Source organism: Podarcis cretensis (assembly GCF_951804945.1).
Source record: "Podarcis cretensis genome assembly, chromosome: 9".
In the NCBI taxonomy this organism is placed as follows: Eukaryota; Metazoa; Chordata; class Lepidosauria; order Squamata; family Lacertidae; genus Podarcis; species Podarcis cretensis.
In genome coordinates, this window is record NC_137178.1 from 52,718,141 (window position 1) to 52,739,687 (window position 21,547).

Genomic DNA, 21,547 nt, shown 5'->3' on the forward strand with positions numbered 1-21,547 from the left:
AGCCAAAATCACACCAAAAGTCACTGGGTTCAGTGGCAGGTGGGGATTAACAAAGCCATTTTTCCTGGAACCCTGCAACCTTTCAATTTTTTGCCATGCGCATAAATCTGCATGTTAAGTTAAATGTGTGCAAGTTGTGGGCTTACCATACTCCAAACAAACCAGAACGCTACCCAGAAAATACACCATCAATAGAACTTGTGTTTCAGGTAGAAACATTATTTTCTATATCAAAGAATAATGGGGAATCACTACAGAGTGCTAGAGCTGGTAATCAGTACAGAGAGAACTTTAATTAGAAGAAGGAAGGGAATTTGATTCTATGACAGACTTACTAAACTTAAGCTCCAAATTTACCTCATTTTGTTTATACCTGGATAAAATATTCACAGAAAGGAAGTACAATGCTGAATACAGATGTAATTCAATTAATCCTTTACTTAAAGCTTTAAAAAGAGTGACATACAAGTTTCATGTCTTCCATAATCAATCAAGTAAAACATTTAAGATGACATAGTTTAAAGCTAGCACACACTGTGCTTTCTACGAAGAGAAAAAAGTCACGGAAAGGTTTAAAAGTGCTTAGTAGCTTTTTTAAAAAAACAGTGCAACCAGAAGATGGCTTGCTCATTTGTACTTCATTCAAGAAACAGTGAAACTCTACATAAAGAACCATTCAATCAGCATAATTGTGCATATACTTCACACTGGCAGAGCTACTGAAACGTTGGTTACATTGCAAGGTCAATAAGAGAGCTTTAGTTCACAGAGGCTACTCTTTTCCACACCATTGCCTAAATGTTTACTGCTTAAGACATTAAAATCACTGTCAAAATTGAGTTTAATCTACAAAAAGGAGAGCTTCATTTACCGGTAATTAACAAAAGGTTTGCCAAGCTTTAACGGGAGACAATGGATAAAACCAAATGTACTGCTTAAGTTACAAGTCGTAAGGGTCAGCATAGAAAGTTGGTGGTGCTTACCTCCCGTCACCAGCATGGTTGCACCTTACAAGGAGGCAGAGAAACAAGATGGCCTGTGGAGTGCAAACACATATGGTGCTCCTGCCAGCATGTTCACACCGCATCAGGTACACCTTTGTCTTGCCCCTCCTGGTAAGGGCACAGCAACCAAGGGGAGGGTCACGTAAGCACCTCCATCCCTCCATTCTGACTGCTACTGGATCCATGTAATATTAAAACATTTAAAGATAACATTTCTCCGTATTGAGCATGGAAACCTGATCAAAAATCATTATTGGAATGTGACACGGAAGCAGCAGCAAAGCATAAGTTCATCTGAAAGCACTCAGCCAAACAGAACCATTTCAAGAATCACCATAAAGAAACGGAGTTGAATTGTACTGCATATCGTCACTCTACCATTTCCACAAGACCTCATAAATAATTATACTGAACACCAGCAATGTAATTCTCGTTGAAGACTGCATAAATTGAATGTGCTAAATTAAAAACAGCAGCTACACTGTAAGAAACAAAAGATTGAGCAACTAATCCAATGCAAATGTTTATTGTACAATGAAAAATGAAATGCATTTTTTTTACACTTTTACACTGGTCCAAAAGTGCTAGAAGTTCACCCTCTACTCTTCACATCTGAACTTCAGTTGTGACTGAAGAACATAAATAAGATTTACAGTGCCACTTTTCTTATACAAATATATCATTAGCAGAAATACTGATTGGGAAGATATTATCCAACATATATAGTAAAGATCTTGCTTGCTCAAAAAACAACAACAATAATAATAATCAGTGTTGTATCTGTTTGTAGTTAATGTCACTTTCCAGTGTCCTTTAATCACCAACAGTGAATATTACAATACTCTTGCACAGACTTTACAGCAATCTGCAAATACATCAGAATTAAAAATCTGGTGGCAAAGTGCAAATAACTTAGAGCCAGGCAGTACGAATACTAGTGGGTTTCAATCGCTGCAGGGCACCACTGGATGAGTCATAAACGGGTCTTTCACTTCTCCGACTCACGGTACTAGATGCACTGTGGCTGGATGCTCGCGAAGCACCTCCTGTGGGGAAGGACACAGAAAAGGGACAGTGTTAAGGTGCTTGCATAACTCTGCCATTTTGAAAAACAAAGCCATTTAAAATCTATGCAAGCAACTCCACGTTTTGTCATCAGAAATACTGGGTTAGGGTCTTAACAATTTCAAATGGGGCTCAGCTCATGGGAAAGGGCTTTCTCCATGCCTGCTTTCTGCTGCTGTCTTCTGAACCCTCAAAAAGCCACTTCTGAGAATCTAGGACATTTGGAGCAACACTTTGGCTCCAACCGTAACGTGTATTTCGCTCTTGAAATGTACCCCCATAGAATCAAGAAATCTGATTTTCCACCCCGTAAATATTTATATATTGTTTTTTTCTTTTTCTTTTCTTCTTCTCTTTTTCCATAAAATATTAACACAAAAATAATAATCTGAAATTTAGTCACAAGTAACCCTAACCCAAAACACTCCAGGGGACTAGAAGATGCTGAACAGTAATGCGGACTTCCTTTAAAAGAGGGAACATGAACTCTAGAATTAATCAACATTCGCTAGAAGGATGAAATTTGGTAGTCATGTTGCCCAAAGCATTTTGTTTGCAAGAAAAATCTGAGAATGGGACTTGTTCATCTCCCCATATAACTCTCAATGCTTAGCTGGACATGAAGGACGACACACACAGAGCAATGCCAAGTTGCAAATGGGACCAAATACTGGGGTTTAGTAATCTTATTTTCTTTTCACACATTTGAATCATGTTGAGACTTGGGGATGAAGACATCCAGGATTATGCATGTATACTTGAAAGCATGGTTCACTATTACAAAAAATACATAATGAAAAGCGCAAACTCTGCTTACGAGAAGGGCTGTGGTGGCTTAAGGCAGACTTCCCTCGCCTTGGAGAGGGAGCAGAACTGAGGTAACTCATCTGCCGCTGATAGTCCATGAGCTGTTCAGAGCGCCTCATACCAGCCGTCGGCTTCACTGCTTCAAGCCTCTTCAAAAAAGCCTTAAATTTAATTTGTTACAAATATTACTTTTTATTTAGAGGAAATCCATAGCAGTTATCATAACTAATTAAAGCTGAATACCATTTCTTTGCTATGATATACCAGTAATTTGTGTTAGGGAATCATGGGCAGCAGAAAAGCTTACTTTTAAAGAACTAAACCAAGCCAAATTTTATGTTGTTGATATAACAGTTAAATGGTAAAGTAGCGCATTATGTTTCCTACCAGCCTAATTCAAACACCAACAAAAAAGCAGTGTCAAACTTTGGAGTGATTGTCGGGTTTATACATTAGATCAGCTAATGGGGTCAGATTGTGAATTTTGTTGTTTTATGTATTACGGCTTAAGTATCAGTTACTGGTGAGGGCCAAATAGTAATCTAATCGCTGCAGTTACCACTCCTGTTGTAATTTATGTTCAGATACTCTTAAACAATATTCCTATAAGCATGGGGATTAATGGCAGGAAAGCAGAAGCTGTGAGCCCTTCTGATTGCCAAGGTATTTTGAACTTGAAAGAATAAACACACACTATCCATTGAGCAACTGCCTGAGGGCCTGGCCACCCTTGCTACATTTGAACATTTTTTTTTATAAACACCAATTTCACGAGGCTACCTATCTAGATGGCTTATACTGACTTCTGTGTTTAGTTTTGGAAGGAAGTACTGATAGCTATTATATTCTTGATTTGTGTAGACAGCGTGTACTGTCACTCTCTGCCCCCATCTCCCTGCCCCCTGAGCTTTCTTTGTTTTTCCCTTCTTCTTTTTTATATTTGGTACTTAAATAAATGTGGTTGTTTTTTTAAAAGCTCAAACTTACTCCCCCCAACAGTGCTTTATTCAAAATGGAAGTCAAATGTGAGGGAGACCACACACTGAAGCTACCAGCTACACATGAATTATGAAACAACTGGCCACTGGACTCTTGGACAGGTGTTTGGCTTTGTTTATATGATGTCTCCTCTAATTTAATTTGCAACAGAAACCAGAATTATTTTTCACAGCAGAGGCAGCAGAGTACATTTCAAACCTAAATTTAGCTTCTTTAGCTAGTTGAACTAGAAATAAAATTTCTATCTCGTACCTTAACTCCACATTTTCAGGTTTTTATCCCTGCTTCTCTAACAGAAAACCCAAAACTATCAGACACATCAATGCAATCATTTTGCTTGATGCCACTGGTGGGTCATATAAAATCTAAATATTTAGTATGGGCAAGTATGCGAGGAGATAGTGTGTTTGTGTCTCAGTGTGGTGTTGTGGAAAGGATGTCTGCCTTGGATTAGGGAGAGTCCAAGTTCAAATTCCTTCCCTGCCTAAAAGACATCTGAGTTATCTTGGGCCAGTCAAAATCTAGCAGTCAGGATTACCTCACAGAAGAAGGGGGAAAGGCAACATAAAAATGTAATAATAAAAAAGAGGAAATGCTTTTCTAGAAGAAAAATATCTTCAGCTACAGCAACGTACTTCACGATGCCAATTCTGTTTACATGCAACAGTCACAGGAAAAACAGGAAACTGGTTTTTGTCCAGTATAAACAGCTGTCTATATAAAAATGGCCAGAACACACAGACTATCCTGTATTACTTGGCACTGGTTCATTTTCCCCAATACAGTTAAAAAATAAGTGCTGTTGTGAACTTTCCAGAAAAAAATGAACTGGAGCATTTCCATAAACAAATAAGGTTAATTTGCTGAGGTAATTTGCATTGGATTTCAACTCAATTTAGCAAGTTAGCATTTTACTCCTATTTAGTAAACTTAGCTAAATACTACCCTGTATCACTGCTACTACTAACAGTTGCACTGAAATATTCCTTAATATAAGGATAAGTTCCACTGTCATTCAACAAATTAATTAATTTGCAGTCTGATATTTGGTTCTGAGAAGTAACAGAAGCATAGTAAAGGAAATTTTGGATTAAGGTGCTTAAAAAGTTGTCTTCATAAAACCAAGGGCAGGGGAGATAATCAATTTAGACTGAGGATTTCAAAATTTATTTAAACTTACATTGCTATCGATGTGGTGCTTGGGGAGAGCGCAGGAAAATGTTCTTGCACTAACTGAACAAATACTTACTTTAACAATGTATTAAGGGGAAAATAGAGAGAAGTGGCAAAGAAAGGGCTTTGACTGTAATCTAGAGCAGTGGGGAATGTAAAAATAAAAGGTTACTTTAAAATGTAAGTGGAAATTTTACTCATACAAAAATTATGCTATAAGGTATATTATATATATATAACTAGTTATTTCACAATGGTCAGGAAAGAGCGTCCTGAGGCTATTACGTATCAATTGTCAGAAAGGCTGTTTTCAGATATAACTCAGTCTAAACCATAGGTTAGCATTACAAGAGCAAGCCCCAATGACTTTTGAGATTGTGGGTTCCTTCTTATGGCAGTCAGAAGCTTTCACTTCCACTTTAAATTAACGGCAGTTTAGCTCATCGCCTGATCCCTAAACTGTGCTTAATCTTCCTTATGATTAACTGAAACAGGCCAGCTTCATCAACTATGATTTGGCTTGTTTCAGGGGAAAAAACCCCCATCATTAAAATTAATTAGTTTGTTAGAGTTTGGATGACATGACAAATTGCAGTTAATCTAAAATGGAAGTGAAAGCTTCTGAACCTCTCCTCATGGCTCCAATGAGAGAAGGATGGAGGCCTGAGGCATTCTGTGGGCTGCTATCATAACACTAAACCATGGCTTAGTGTTATATCTGAACAAGGCCAGCAAATTACATTGATGCTGAACAGTCACACTCAAAGGACACCTGTCAAGTGAGGAAAAATTAAAACTTCAAAATAAGCCACAAACTTTGTTTTAACCTGTAAATGTGTTTCTATCTAGGAAGGGTAGCAGAAAACAACATGGAAGATCTGCTCCCCTATGTAGGAATGCATATAGAAAAATTCGATATGAAGAAAAAAAGATTTAAAAGGATAATTGACTTTAGAATGGGACCCATGACTAAAGACAAGCTAACCATGTACCAATAACTAAATGAAGTATAAATGCAACCTGGGTAATTATAATGAAATGCTAAATAACCAAAACAGAAATTGAACACTCGGTAGTTAGAGTTCACCAAAAAAGAACCTTTTAGGTCAATCTTCTGAAAGATCACCAGTTTTTTGAACAAGTGTGGTCAATCTATTTCATTTAGAGCATGAGGGATGTGGTTGCTAAAACTGGGAAATATGAGCTCAATGCAATTACAGTATATCAAAAGAACCAACAAGCAAAGAACAAATACATTTGCCTCTTGGTGAAAACATGGACAGATATTTCTGTCTACAGCTCTTAGCAGAGAATATAATCCCTGATAAAGAAAATGTACATGGACCAACCTCATGGCACAAAATTCACCAAGTATGTGTATATGTCAATATATCTGATGCTATGAAGAATAATGCAACTGCAGATGTGTTAAGAGGGTGTGTGTGGGAATTACAGTATCATAATGTCATCAAACCATTCTGCAATGAATTTACATCCAGAATATTTGTATGCATTTGTGGTAGCTGCACCTCAAAAGAATATAATTGAACCTGTGAAGGTTCAGAAAGAGACCAACAGAGCAATGGGATTGCAGGGTGGGGATACACAAGGAAAGGCATCAAGTGCTTAGACTTCTTAGTACAGGAATTTTTAAAATAAAATCCTGAGTATTGGAGAGACAGAGTACATTATGTAATTTACTGCAAATTTAGGATTCATAAACCCTTAGCAGAGATCAGAATTCTTATGCAAAAAGCAGACAGACCATGAATCAAACTCTCTCTGTTGCTGCATGTAATAATACTTTGCAAAATTACATTATATTACTATTTGATCAGCTCTAGATAAAGACCTATTACATGGAAATGCGAGTTTCCATTTGCCTCAATATGTGTTACTATGGTTACAACAATGGTTCAATGGTAATGGAACAAGCAAATATACAGATAATGAAACTGACTGCTAGCTATCGCCTCAATTATTTCCATTTCATTTTATGTTGTGGGCTACATTCTTCGTGCTATTGACACACTATTAATGTACTCTCTTAGTACAAGATAATTTGTTTTTCTTCTTCCTTGCTACCAAGATGACAGTTCAAGAACTCCTCAAGTTAATTTTCTTTTTTCCTAGGGTGTGGTAGATAGGGATCCCTCCAACCCACTCCTTATCGGAGGTGTGGAGCCCTTGTATATAGTAGGCTGCATCTCAACCATGCAAAAGAGTCAAAAGGTTTACACACAACTGTGCATCCAGACAAATAAGGCAGCATGCACACTATTCCTTTAAAGTGTATATGAAGCACATTATTTCCCTCAAAGAATTCTGGGCGCCATTTACCCCTCACTGTGTTACAGTTCCCAACAACCCTTAAGAAACCACAGTGTCCAGAATTCTTTGAGGGAAAGAATGTGCTTTAAAGGTACAGTGTGTACGCAGCCCAAGAGAAATTATCAAAATTTAGGAACACATTCCAGCCAGGGGAAAGTACTCAAGAAGGGCATAGAACAGGGTCAATGAGGAGGGAGATGTGACTATGGCACTGCAGCCGATAAGACTGGGTGTGCTGCACCATGGTAGTATGTACTGCAGTTGGGGGCTGTGTCATTGCTGGGGGTTCACTGGTTCCTTCTCTGTGTGGGTGGCATGTGGACTTCATAGTTCACACAATGGTGGACTGCGATTGTGTTTCCAGGGATGCTGGGGGCATGCCATTTTTATACTGCTTTTTATTTTCTGGTTGGCTGGTTCCCTCTCTTCCCTCTTGGGTTGAACATGGACAGAATGTGGCAGATGTTACAATGACACATCTCTCCAAATCATAGCAATAGTACAATGACACTGCTCAATGACATATTGAAGATTGTAATAGATGCACTTAGTAGGTACAAAACTCCGCTTAATAAACGAAAGAACTTCAACTAACCAGATTCTCTCTGTCAATCCTTTGCTGCTCTCTCTGCCTGTTGATGGCACTGTGGTACATCTTCGGTGCTGGGCCTGAAGGCTTCTTCAGGGAGGTACTTTTGCTCCTGGGCTTTGCAGAGTGCTTTGTCAATTCCTTTAAGAGCCTTTGGTTCTCCCGATCAATTTGCCGAACTTCCTCATTTGTGAAAGAGTAGTTTTTCCTTGACCCTATAGAGGACTGATCCAAGACCAGCTTCTGTTGTTCTTTTTTCTCCAGCTGCAGAAAAGCTTTAAAAAAAAATAAACCTTTGAGAAGCCAACATAGATGAAGGGGGTTGTATATCTTCACTTGAAATCCAGAAATATCTGAGTTCAGATTTAACCAGCTAACTCAACTGAGGCGGTTACCTCGTTTCAGCCTATAGCTTTTAAATGGCAACACATGCATACGTAGCAAAAGCTTATAGCAGCTTTTTCCAGCATGGTGTCCTGTGGGTGTTGCTGCACTATGACTCCCATAATGCTCCAAACCATTGACTATGCTGGCTTGTGTTGCTGAGAGTTGTAGCCCAAATACTCAGAGGGCCCCAGATTGGGAAAGGCTAGCCTAGAGAGAACACAATATTGCCACTACCATGGCACTGAAGAATACTTGCAGTGCACTATTTTGCAAGGTTATTTATCCCAGTGTGTTCAATGGCGCTTAGTTCTAGAAAATTGTGCGTAAGGTTGCAATATTAGGCTCCAAGTGTAAGAGGCACACCAACTCTCATTTGTTTCCAAACAAAAGAAACAGAATGCATGTAAACCATAAAAAGTCATGACATAGCACAGAAGTATACTTAAGGAGGAATCCAACACATATGTGAAGCTGGGTCTATGAAGACCTGATGTGCATTATAATTCTTAAACATGAGCTAGGACTGGGCAATGTGAGCACTTGGCCACATCTAGAAATACATGGTGAGCTGATAATATAGATAATTTTGAAAATGTACATGCAGTTAAGATAAAGTTCTAAAACCAGAGGCACACTTGCAAACTGGAGATACTATTGTGGGTGCTTATCACTACCTATTTTATTAGCTATAGCAAAATGCTTCAAGTCTAATTTCAGCAGGCAGAGGGATGCAGGAAGGGACCCTGTAGTCACATATAGTCTACCCACAAGTACCATATTGGTGATCCCTGAGTTAAGATGTCCTACACTGGCAGTTGCTATGGAAGAGTCTCTCCATACTTGGAGAACCACACTATATCAACTTACATTTCTCATCATTGGCAATATGTACACTGCTGAAAGAAACATGAGCATTAGCCAAGGACAGTATGTTTTAGAGTTTCAAACACCAGATACTCTGTTCTTCAACCTTGTGTGCTATTGAGTTAGGCACAGAGGTGTGGTTAAGCAACCCAAAGTGACATGGCAAAGGGCCTACAAATAGTACAAAATATTTAAACAAACATTTCTCGACATTTGCCTTGCATTTTTCATTCTGGGGATTGTAGGATTTCATTTCCATGATTCAACTTCTAGCATTATAGGAAGTATACCGTCTCTGAGCAAAAGCCTTGACTACTGATGATTTCAGGCGTGCTTAGGTTATCTTCAAGGAAGTATCTTGCCTACTTCTAACCTATGATTCTGCCACATATGAAGAAAAGAAACTGTTGCTTTCTGCTGAATGGATATGAGACTGCTCAACTGATTTGTTTACAGTAGGCAGAGTTTATTTCAGAGGCCTCTGGCACAGATACATATCCTCTAGTAACTTTTTGCTGTTTAGTTTATCAAAAGTAAACCATGGACTGGAATTTAAAATCAAATGCTTCCCAATTTGCATCAAAGCAGACAACTGTGCAATTGATGGTAGCCTTAAGGTGTGAGTCTTGGGCAGGCAACTCCCTTGTAAGTGTAACAAAAACCCACAGTGATGTTAGAGAGCCTGAAATTGTTGAACAAGTTTGATTTGTCTTTAGGGACTTAAATGGCAAGAGTAAAAGCAGACAGAAGGTGGTACATAAATTTTAAATCTTAATTAGGTTCAAACCCTACAGAAATCAAGGGAACATATGGTGTGTTGAATGGTGTGTTCAGAAACTCTGCATGGATAGGGACCTCCACTACTCTTAGATAAGCTTCTAGGTGACTCTCCAAACCCTTACACTAGTGACCGAGATTGAAATAATAAGCAGTATCATAAACTGCAAACAGTAGGAAAATAAGTTTTGGGAAAGGGCTACACAGTTCATGGAAAGAGAGAGAGATTTTAGCTGTAGGGGTATGCATTTAACTATTCTCGATGTTTTAAGAGGTTTTAAATATAATTTATTTTATGTTGCACTGTTTTGCTGCTTAGTTGATTGCTATGTTGGGCTATGTTGAGAGGAAGGGTGGAACAGAAACATAATAAATAATGATGATAAGGTAAAAAAGGTAAAGGTAAATGACCCCTGGATAGTTATGTCTAGTCAAAGCCGACTAAGGGGTGTGGAACTCATCTTGCTTCAGGTTGAGCTGGCATTTGTCCACGGACAGCTTTCTTGGTCATGTGGCCAGCATGACTAAATCGCTTCTGGGGCAACGGAACACCATGATGGAAACCAGAGCACACGGAGACACCATTTACCTTCCTGCCACAGTGGTACCTATTTATCTACTTGCACTGGCATGCTTTCAAACTGCTAGGTTGATAAGTAATTATAAGCCAGGATTAAGAAAGAAACCTAACAGGAAAAGCATACAGAGAAGAGAGCTAGTTGTTCCATCCTAATACCCATCTTCGCTAGGGGCGAAATACCAAGAACTGGTAGAAGAGTTGCAGCTAGGGGAACAGTATCATGAGGTGCATACAGTGAAGAAAGGGAATGATTTATTTCCAGCAAAATCACAAAAACTGATAAGAGTTTCCCCAAAATTAATAAAAGGTGCTCTCACACTACTTAGTACTGAATTTCACGCCAGTGTGAAATTAAACTAAATTAAAAGTGTTATTCTTCCATGTGCTCAGTTTTTCCCAATATATCAGTATACAATTCTACGTTACCACTACTCCACCTGTACTTCAGTTAAATACAACAGGTTTGATTCAAAGGTGCCCTTCTACTCACAGAAAACTGTTTTGTATCTGGCAGTGGAGTGCTAGGTAAGGTAAGTGAAATTACATCAAAAGATTACAATTATGCCTGCATGATAGTTTGTGACCTGGCCAACAAAAAGATGTGGATGAAACAAGCAAGTCCAAAGAACCTTTGTGCACAGAGGACCAGCTGTGTGGTTATTTAGCAACCTTTACATGTTCTGTTCTAATGCTTTACATATTGGAATGTGGCAAAACAACTATTAAATATTCCATATTAAAGAGTCACTTACACATCTCAACCCTTCATTGCTTGAAGCTTCTACATAGATAATTTCTTCTAAATTAGAGTGCTTTAGTTCTCTGCAATGGATAAAGCACCCCAGTCTTGCTCTATCATACAGTCCCTATGGAGGACAGTTAAAAATGCATTGTTTAATACTGAAACACAAGGTCACCTTAGGAAACGAAGTGAAATCTTAAAACTCCTAGATTAGTAGATTAAAATGATTGTTGCTAGATATAATATACAGTGAAGTTGTGCAAGACTAATCTTTCCTACAGCTCACTGAGAACAGTTAAAAATGTGCATATTGTGAACACTTGGCTTCTGCTTCATAAGCAATGCCATCATAAACAAAGGTAAAACAAAAGTCCTAAGGCACAAGAAGGGAGTTTTCCACTTCTGGCCCCCCTCCTACAAATAATATAGGAGTGTTTTCATATAGCCAAAAATGTGCTCAAGAATATTCTATCACCACAATTACTATAGATTCGTTCAGAGAAGTGCTAATTTTCTAGAAAAAGAGGTGCTGGAATTCATCACAAACACTTCCCTCCTTCTCTTAGAATGGTTATGGCGCCCACATGAGAGGTGGAAGTTAGTTCTGGCTGAAAAAAGCCCTGATTAAGAGATTGTTGATTTGTTACCTGGCACCAGGTTTTCTCCTTTCACCATGGGTAGAAGTTAACAATCTGGAACAGGGATAAGGAAACTATGGTCCTCCAGATGTTTTTTGGCTATAGCTCTCATCATCCCTTACCAGGGATGATGGTTAGGAATAAAGGAGACTCGTCCAGCAACAAATAATCTGCATGAACATCAGCACAGAGCTTAATAGCTGTATTCAAGACTTGTCTGATTCAGCTGCACCAAGGAGTCAAGCCCCAGGCATGTTCTTTGGCAACTTTTGCAAAATGGTCACAAATAAGAAAATATTTTGGGTGGTATTTGTAAACCAATACCAGTTGGTTTGGCAGTTTGGGATATACAGTACTTAATGTAATCTGTTAAAACTTTGTTAGGGTGATCATGTTGAACTTAAAAGGGACTTCACTATGAAATATATTTTATGTACAATTGTGAGATAATCAAAACAAATTGTACTGGAAAGCTGTGATCACTATAAAATGACAATTGATGCCATCAATATTAGCTATGCCCGCCCAGGATAAATACATCTATGTGTCTCAACTATAAGCCAATCTACCTATCTATAAGCCAAAACCAATCTACAGTTCTTCCTGCCCAATCTGCTTCTGCAGGTAAGACACTGGAACCAAGACTATGACAACAGACTACCATGAACAACTTCACATATCCTTAGAATATTGCACCTATCCATGGACTGCAAAATCTTTCTGGAGACAATCCTGGCTTAAAACCAGAGCTTACATATAACATGTGTACAGTATACATATTTTTATTAAACAGGTGGTCTATGGCAGCACCCAGACTGTTTCCAGGATTAGGATGAAACTATGTGCTAGGTGCTGTACAAAATAAATGTAGATTGATTTTGACTACAGAAATGTTTAGTTACATATTCCAAGTCATGTTTAACATTTTGCCCATTAAAGTAACCTCTCTTTAATGCTGCCCCTTAAAGTTTAAATTCATCTCTCTAATTTCTGCCTACAGCACTCACCTATTTTCTGCCAGCAAATTCCTGAAACCTGGGATGTTTCATCACATTGATCTATATCAAGTCTAATTGTATGGAGAAATCCTCTTTCCTGCTGTTCAACTCTTGAAACACTTCTGATGCTGCAATGATTACTGCCAGGATGTCATAATACAGAATCTGCTTACATGACATCAGCAGTGCGTCATAATAGATTGGCACCGGACATCTCATATCAGAGCAGTGTAATCAAATGATAGAAAGCATTCAACAAACTACATATATTTGTACTAATTCCAGAATTCTCAGCTCCAGCCAATAACCATTCCACAACATTTGAAGTCATATTGGTGTTATCTCTAGATTGGTTACATTCTTAACTTTTTAAAAACTTTTCTAAAACAAAAGGACATGCCTATGTGATCATCACCTGAGGCCCTTCTTTGTGTGTCTCCTTCGCAAAAGGTCTGGAGGGCAGCAATATGAGAACAGGCCTTTTCTGTGGTGGCTCCCCTCTTGTGGAATGTTCTCCCCAGGGAGGCTCACCTGCCGCCTTCATTACCTATCTTCAGGTTCCAGGCAAAAACAACCCTCCTCTCCCAGGCCTTTGGCCAATTAAGCAATCTATGGCCTTTTAAACTGTGCATGTAGGTGGGGTGTTATTGTTCTTATTTATGTTCTAGGTATGTAGTTTTTTGTTTTTATATTGTAAATCATCCTGTGATCTTTAGATGAAGTTCGGTAAAAAAAAATATTAATAGCTAATTCTTTATTTATGCTAAATTCTGCAGCTTAGCTGCATTTAACTTGTAAAGAGAGCGCAGGACACATAATTCCTCCCATTAAAAAATTAATAGCTAATAATTTATTTATTTATGCTAAATTCTGCAGCTTAGCTGCATTTAACTTGTAAAGAGAGCGCAGGACACATAATTCCTCCCATTCTTTTGCAAAACTGGGCTGTACTTGCTCTTCCGAATGAGTTATAATGTGGAAAGTGTCCTCTCTGGGTGGACTGAAATCTGTGGTTTATTGTGCTAATTTCTATCGTTTATTGTTTTGTGTACAAGGGAGACTTCCGTTCCCTATCATGCATTGACGTGCATGTCCAATTGAGTCAATACAAGTTGCCAAAAAACTGTAATGAGCTACTGAGAAGTAAAGCAGCCTCTTCTGCTAATTGACCCAGAGCTCTGTGTTCAGAGAGCTCCAATTGCATTCTAAGACAGGCTTCCTCAACCTCGGCCCTCCAGATGTTTTGAGACTACAATTCCCATCATACCTGACCACTGGTCGTGCTAGCTAGGGATCATGGGAGTTGTAGGCCAAAAACATCTGGAGGGCTGAGGTTGAGGAAGCCTGTTCTAAGAGTCCTATTCTAACTCACTTATGCTCAGAGACAGACAAATGGCTCCCTTCATCTACAGAACATTTTTATATTTGCATTACAAAAACTGGAGGCTAAACAGGAGGCTAAAACAGCGTGGTCTTTGCATTGTGTAAATATGTGACATGAAAAAAGGTACGCAAAAGGAGAAGTTGGGCTGCAAGGGAAAAAAAATCCAAAGTCTGTATTTGGGCAATACCTTTATTGGGTCAACCCAAATGCCACAAATTAGAAGGCAGGAACTCTATATTAGGCTAGATGGCAAACAGAGCAAGGGGGGAGGCGGAGAAGGGAAAAGTTAGATGACAGATGGAGTCTGCATCTGATCACAATCTCAAGATGCAATGTGAGAGAAGAAAGCAGACATTAAAATGAGGTTTCAGGTTGTCTCTGGGGCTGCTGGCAAGAAAGAAAATAAAATTCTCTTCACCTGAGTTAAAAGATGCATACATTATCAAGGCTCTTCTGGAGTGTTAACAGTTAAAGAACATACCCTTTCATAAACCAAATTACCAGTGATGCAAGAACAGAAGAAATATTACCTTGAAAATAAGTCTATCCAGAATTCAAGTGCAAGAGGATGAATAAGTATTTATCATTATCAAAGGATATGAATAGTGTTCTAGCATCACATTTTAAAGCGATGATGATCTGAGATCTTTTCAGTCTTGATCTGATAAAATATCTTTAAACATTCAAAAACCATGATTAAGCTAATGTGTACTCCCATTCTACATCAAAGTGACTTAAACGGTTAATAATCCATATTTATTTTTTTGGTGATGTTGAGTTTCTTTTTATATATCATATATTTTCAAGAATTAATTGGAAAACCCTCCCCTCGCTCTTTTGATTTATCACCCTCTTTCAAAAGTGCCTGAAAAATGTAACATTCAGTTTACGACTGAAGTACGTAATTTTGTGTTGCTAATATCAGATACTATTTCCCCAAGACTGACACCTGGATAGTTCCTGCAGAGGAAAGGCATGTGTGAACTTATGTGCAACTGAGGACACTTCTGAACAGCAGAGTTTCATACACATGACAATTTTATATGCTTGGATTATCAATTTCTGCCCTGCAGGAGGAGATCAGCACACATTTCCTCTACTTCATACCAGTGAATTTAGTACATTGTGTTCAAACAGTTCTCAGGCAGCATCTAGACTTTTGATCACGTCTTCCCAAGGAGTACAACTAATAAACTTCTATTGCAGTAAAGAAGGGAAGTTTTACAGAGTCCTGGAGTTTTCCCATATTCACGGTTTGCCCTCTAAAACAATACCTCTAGTTGATTTTCAGAATAGTTGCTACCATGGGTGCAATACTTTGGCAAATTTAAGACAGGGAGATAAAAAGTCTTGAAGGCTCTGTATGGGTTGAGAGAGTTTGAGTCCAATAGAGCATTGATGCTTTAGGCTACAAGGTAATTGATGCTTTCTTTTCCTTTTTTACATGGAAAGGTGTTTGGATGTGTTTACCAGAACCACAAACTAATAGACAAGCATATGCTGAATTCCTGTTTCATTATTAATTTGATAATTGTAATGATCACCTCATAATAACAAGCCACCTTAATTAAATACATAGCATTGAGTCATCACTGATTATTGCCTCTCAGTAATTTATTCAACAATGAACCTCTGCTAGGAGAGAAAAGGTTGACATGTATAAGCTACAAGCATCCTAACATCTGAAAACTGCCACTTGAAAATAATAACTTATTTTACTATAAATATACACTGAGTGTCCATTGTTATGATGAACCATGAGATCTGGTTGTTGCTGTGGGGCGAAAGTGAGTAGAAGGAAAATTGGGTTGGGAGGGCCTTGGTGAACTAGGATCACCACACCCAGTTTATCTTTCAGGAGATAACCAAGTTTCCCCAGTCCCCCTTGAATGTGATTTTTTTGGCTGGGCCATAGCAGCTCTGCTGGGAAAAAAAGGTGTCTTCCATTGACTGCCTCTTTAGTTTCTAAGCCGTCCACAGAATTTGGCTGCAAATTTCAGGTTCTCTTTTCAACTACAAACCTTAGCTAGCAATGTACTATTTAAACACGTACATACATAGAATCAAGAGTCTGCTTCAGAGGTTATATGTTGTCATTTATGCTACTATGGCCATGCAGATTTTTACTACTACTCTGAATTCAAAAATATATCCAGTGGAATCAATGGTGACCTTTTGAGCTTGTTGCACAGATGGGCCGGGCAGACCCAGATTCAAACACCCACTCAATCACTAAGCACCGTGGGGAAACCTTGGTCCTGTAATTATTTATCAGCCTAACCTCCATAGCAACTTATATGCATTGATGGAAGTATAAAATGGACAGGGAAAACTCTTTGTCCTTCCTTGAGTTCATTGGAGAGAAGGCACAATATAAATGTAATAAACAGAAATAAATTGAAAAGACGTTTGTCGTGTATAGAGTGCAGTCTATCTAAATAATAACTTTACCAAACAAATATTTTTGTTAACAATTGCTGTTCCATAGAACTCAAGGGAAAAACTGAAAATGTTTATCCAGATCTGAAAGAACAGCAGAGACATACATATTATATCAGAATGTTATTATTTTGAGAGCAAATCCCATATTTTTAAAGTTAAGAAAATGTCACCTTTCAAAAGATGATTCAAGTCCACAGCCTCCTGCAGGACCTTTTGATGACATTTGTGATCCAAGTCGGGTTCTAAGGAGAAACAGAAATCCAGTCAGCGCTTGTAATTGTTCTCCTCAAAAGTGTAAAGCTTTTTGCACCTCATGCTTACCATATAACTCCTGGCTCACATTTTCTTGTCTTTTAACCTTTAGTTTCTTATCATTAGATGCTGCAAGTTCAAAAGACTGGATGGGGCTGATGTCTGGAGTTGACAGAGGAGTCACATCAGTCACAGTATCTTCAGACTCTTCTGCATAGTCACCGAGCTTGGGTTTTACTTCCACCGATTTAATTCCTGGGCTGGGTTTTTGTCTCAGAGAAAGAAGGGCCAAGCTACATTTGCTTTTCTTTTTTGAAGAAGAGCAGGATGAGTCTGACAAGCAACCGTCTGAATCTGAGCAGTCTGTATCAGAACTACAGGATAGGCAATGTGAGGAGGAGGAAGACGAGGAGGAACTGACTGCAATATTCTTGCTAACCTTTGCACTATTAGACTGCTTAGACAACTTAAGTCTAACCCTCTGGTTTCTGCTGTCATCGCTACTGTCTTCTTCATCTGTATAGTAGTTTTCCTCAGATGCTTTAACTATTTGGTCAACTTGAGAGGAAATATTTTTTCCATGCGTTCCTTTACCTTGTGCTGAAATCCTACCAGATGTACTTGCCTTTTCTGAATTTAGAGAAGCTAACGACAACACAGCATTTTCAGGATCACAAGCACCATTGATTAATTCCTCCCCCTCCTGAGATTCTGTATGTTTATTTGCTTTGTCCTCTTCCTCAGTACAGTTATCCTCCACCACTTTGGTTTCCGTGTTCAAGCCAGGTTTGCCTGTAATCGTATCTTCCCTTTGTGTGTGCTCACCATTTCCCTTCTCATCTGTTTTTGATGTTGCTCCTTTCCTCGCCGCATCTTCTTCAAAGTCACTATCGAAGAAAGAGTGATCCACTTCACAGTCTGACACATCTTCATACATACGGTCCATGATCAAAAAAAGGTGCTGAAATGCGGTTCCTGCAAATGGAACACCAGAATTACTAACTGAGAAATTTAAAAAATATAGGTTCAAAACCCACTCTACAACTACAAGTCAATCCGTCAATCTCCTTTATTGGCATAGAAAAAGTGCATTCTATACATGGATCAGAACACAATACAGTTAACAAAACATAGTAGGAGATACTTTAGGATAAAGCTGTCCAAACATTGTGAGGTATGAAAATGGCTCTTAGGACCTATGGTGATGTAATTTCATGGCGTCACTCAAACATTTTGCCACATTCTCCACAACGTCATTACTACAATTGTTCAGCAGATAGAAAACCCTGGAAGAGCCAGTGTGATAAATCCCCTCCTTCAATAAGGGGGCCAAATACTTATCATATATTTTTGCATAAAATGGCCAATAAAACAAAACATGTGTGATGCATTCAACCTGTTTTGTGCCACAAGGGCAGTATCAGAGTATGGGATTTTCAAAAATCTACCTTGCAAAACTGCAGATGATAAGACATTAAATCTTGCGAGGGAAAGAGCTCTGAGTAGGTGGGGATCGTAAAGCTGGTGTAAATATGAAATGTCCTGGCCAAAGAGGGTGGAATTCCCAACCCCAATGGGGAACAGGGTTTATTGGCTGTGCAACTAATGGTTTGGAATTCAATCTCCAGGATTCTGCGCTTGATTGTCTAGAATGCTTCCAATTGTGGGAGCATAAGCAGCAACTCAAGTGATAGGCCACAGGTTCTGATTTTGCTTTCAATGTGACCTAACCATTTGGAGTGGTGGGATTCTGCCAGCATGCGGAAAGTTAAAGAAGAAGGATTGGATATGAAATGTAGGTGGAGCTAGAGGTCTTATAGAGCTGCTTAAGTTTGCATCCCTATATCTCTGCCCAACTTTAAGTCTATGCAGAATGTTAATCATTTATCTTTTTAAAAAAGACAATAATGATCCTAGAGGGGATTTTGTTGCTTCTTTTCCCACCATTTCATAAGGAAATTTGATATTGCATGGAATTGCTTGTTTCTGTTCTGAGCTTAACATTTTCATATAATCTAAAGGTGCACAAAACCTTACTACGCTGAATTGACAGCTCCTGGCAAAGTCTCACATAGAAAGCCACTAAAATGCTTCCATAGGAAGCTCAAGGAAATGCAACATAGAAAAATACAATTTTTAAAATGTCTGATAATTGCCACTGTTGCTTCCTGAGTATCATTGTTGAAAGCGAGGGAGGATGCAGAGAACATTTCACAGATGCATGTGATGCCAACTGTGTGTACGCAGAAGGCAAGCACGCTGGCACGCACGCAACACTGATCCGGACTATTCTAGTCATGGGAAGTATGTTTTACAGTGGGAGTGGGGTACCTGTGCTCCCAATGTTGTTGGACTATAATTCCCATCACCCCTGACCACTGGCAATGGTGGATGGGGCTGATGGGTGGTGGAGTCCAACAAATATCGTATTTACTCGAGTCTAATGCGCCATCAAATCTAATGCGCACCTCAATTTTCACAACATAATTTGGCCAAAATAGGTGAGTATTAGATTTGAGTAAATACGGTATATTGTTATAGACTAAGGGGTATTCCCCCTAAACCTTAGGAATGAATAAATGTTAGGATTTTGATTAACTGGGATACGGATTAAGACACAAACTTCCCACTGCGCGGCAGTGGGAGGAGCAGGCACCCGGTTTTTGTAACAATATGAAAGGCTAGGTAAAGGTAAAGGGACCCCTGACCATTGGGTCCAGTCGTGACCGACTCTAGGGTTGCAGTGCTCATCTTGCTTTATTGGCCGAGGGAGCCGGTGTACAGCTTCCGGGTCATGTGGCCAGCATGACTAAGCCACTTCTGGCGAACCAGAGCAGTGCACGGAAACACCGTTTACCTTCCTGCTGGAGTGGTACCTATTTATCTACTTGCACTTTGACGTGCTTTCGAACTGCTACGTTGGCAGGAGAAGGGACCAAGCAATGGGAGCTCACCCCGCCACGGGGATTTGAACCGCCAACCTTCTGATCGGCAAATCCTAGGCTCTGTGGTTTAACCCACAGCGCCACCCACGTCCCTCACAGGTTGTCTAATCCTGCTTTACAGAAAGAAAGGATCCATATTAACAGATGCTGTAAAGCTCTGCCACTCTCTTACCTTACCACTACAGGTATCTATGTATTGAGGTAAACAAAAGGAAGCAGGCTCCAGCCTGCCTGGCTACCGCTTTATTTGATCTGGACTCCCTGGCCCATGGCAAAGAAAAATGAAGAAGGTGGTAGAATGATCTATACCACTTCAGACTGTTGGTGAGGTGGCTGAATTGCTTTTTAATTTTTTTAAAAAATAAAATCTCCCTACATGTAGAAAGCTAGCACAGTAAGGAGAAGCCTGGGCTAGAATCATTGTCTCCTATGTGCTTCCCTGCCTCACTTCTACTTGCAGGGAGGCATTTGTATGTTTAACATTATGAAGGATTCAAAACATACTTCCTCCCCACGATCACTCGCATCTGAAGTAGTACAGCCCAACCTACCCAGCTCTGAGTATTCTGCTATCTATCTAGACCAGGTCCACCGCAGAACGCAGGAAGCCCACCGCTCCTTTGCCTGCACAAAGCGAAGTTTAACACTGGGAGATGGCTTCAGGCTCACTCTTCTAAAAGGCATAAGCATTCCCCATTCGTGGTAGATCCCTAACGCCACGTGCCCTCCCCAGTCACAGCCAAACAGGCTCCGGCTGCCTAGGAAGACATCTGTCAAGAGCGCGGCTTCCTCCCTCCTGAGTCGTGACCGCGATGCGTCAGGGCGCAATGGGAGCGACTATAATCGCGCGCAACTCGCCCCCCCCTCCCGCAACGACCTTTGCTGGCGACAAAAGCCCGCCCGCCCGTCAAGCCGAAGCCTAATGATAATTATTGCAGCGACATTGCACGGAGGATTAACGAAGGAGCTCCTCGAAAAGGCGAAGGAGGCTGTATATAGGCTAGCCACGCGCAGAAAATTGGTTGCATGCAGGCGGGGTCGGACAGAGGGCAAACCCCTTCCTCTCCTCGATTGGAAAAAGCCAGACCCCGCCACTACGGCCAATGCTCCTCCGATACGTCGGAGGAAACGCCGGCACACGCCCGCCACCTTCCCGCTTTGTTGTGGTTACACAGCCCGCGGCGAGGCGTCGGAGGGCGGCGGGTCGGCGCTCTGCAGCAGCGGCTGCGCCGACACCCACCTCCCTGCAGAGGAGGCGGGAGGGCGAGCAGCCTGGGGCAAGCAAGGCTCGGGTACTCACCGCGGGCCGGGCGGGCAGAAGGCGTCGCTAGCGCTCCGGCGCTTGGAGGCCCCTTCGGAGAGCGCGTCTCCACCAAGCCCGGCTTCTCCCGCCCGGCCTTGCGTTTGCGTAACCACGGGAAGGGCGGGATTGGGGAGAGGAGGGGAAAGAGGCTGCTTCCGTCTCCGCGTGGGCATGTGTAATAGTTCCCTTTCCAATGCAGCAGGTGGAAGCCTTGAGCTCGCTCGCTCGCTCGCTTTGCCTTTTTAGAGGCGCTTGCCAAGGTGTGCC

The 21,547-nt window shown here is 40.2% G+C and overlaps 1 protein-coding gene across 1 annotated transcript; it reads right to left on the reverse strand.

Moving 5' to 3' along the window:
• Positions 1 to 1,514: 1,514 nt before the first annotated feature.
• On the reverse strand, positions 1,515 to 21,413 carry CFAP97 (cilia and flagella associated protein 97). Its single transcript, XM_079989925.1, has 6 exons — positions 21,278 to 21,413; positions 17,102 to 18,007; positions 16,951 to 17,022; positions 7,975 to 8,243; positions 2,887 to 3,037; positions 1,515 to 2,050 (listed from the first exon to the last, which is right to left on the reverse strand). Exons 2-6 carry the CDS (start codon positions 17,976 to 17,978, stop codon positions 1,917 to 1,919), a joined length of 1,503 nt encoding a protein of 500 aa, XP_079846051.1. The 5' UTR covers positions 17,979 to 18,007; positions 21,278 to 21,413; the 3' UTR covers positions 1,515 to 1,916.
• Positions 21,414 to 21,547: the final 134 nt, after the last annotated feature.

Bases quoted from the DNA above. Each gene is read 5' to 3' on its own strand.
- CFAP97 (XM_079989925.1), bottom strand. From the start codon at position 17,978: ATGGACCGTATGTATGAAGATGTGTCAGACTGTGAAGTGGATCACTCT. The intron at 8,244-16,950 runs GTGACATTTTCT...TTTTTTTTAAAG, and splicing joins CTTGAATCATCTTTTGAAAG to CTTTTCTGCAGCTGGAGAAA. The intron at 3,038-7,974 runs GTTAGTTGAAGT...ATTAAATTTAAG, and splicing joins GGATTGACAGAGAGAATCTG to GCTTTTTTGAAGAGGCTTGA.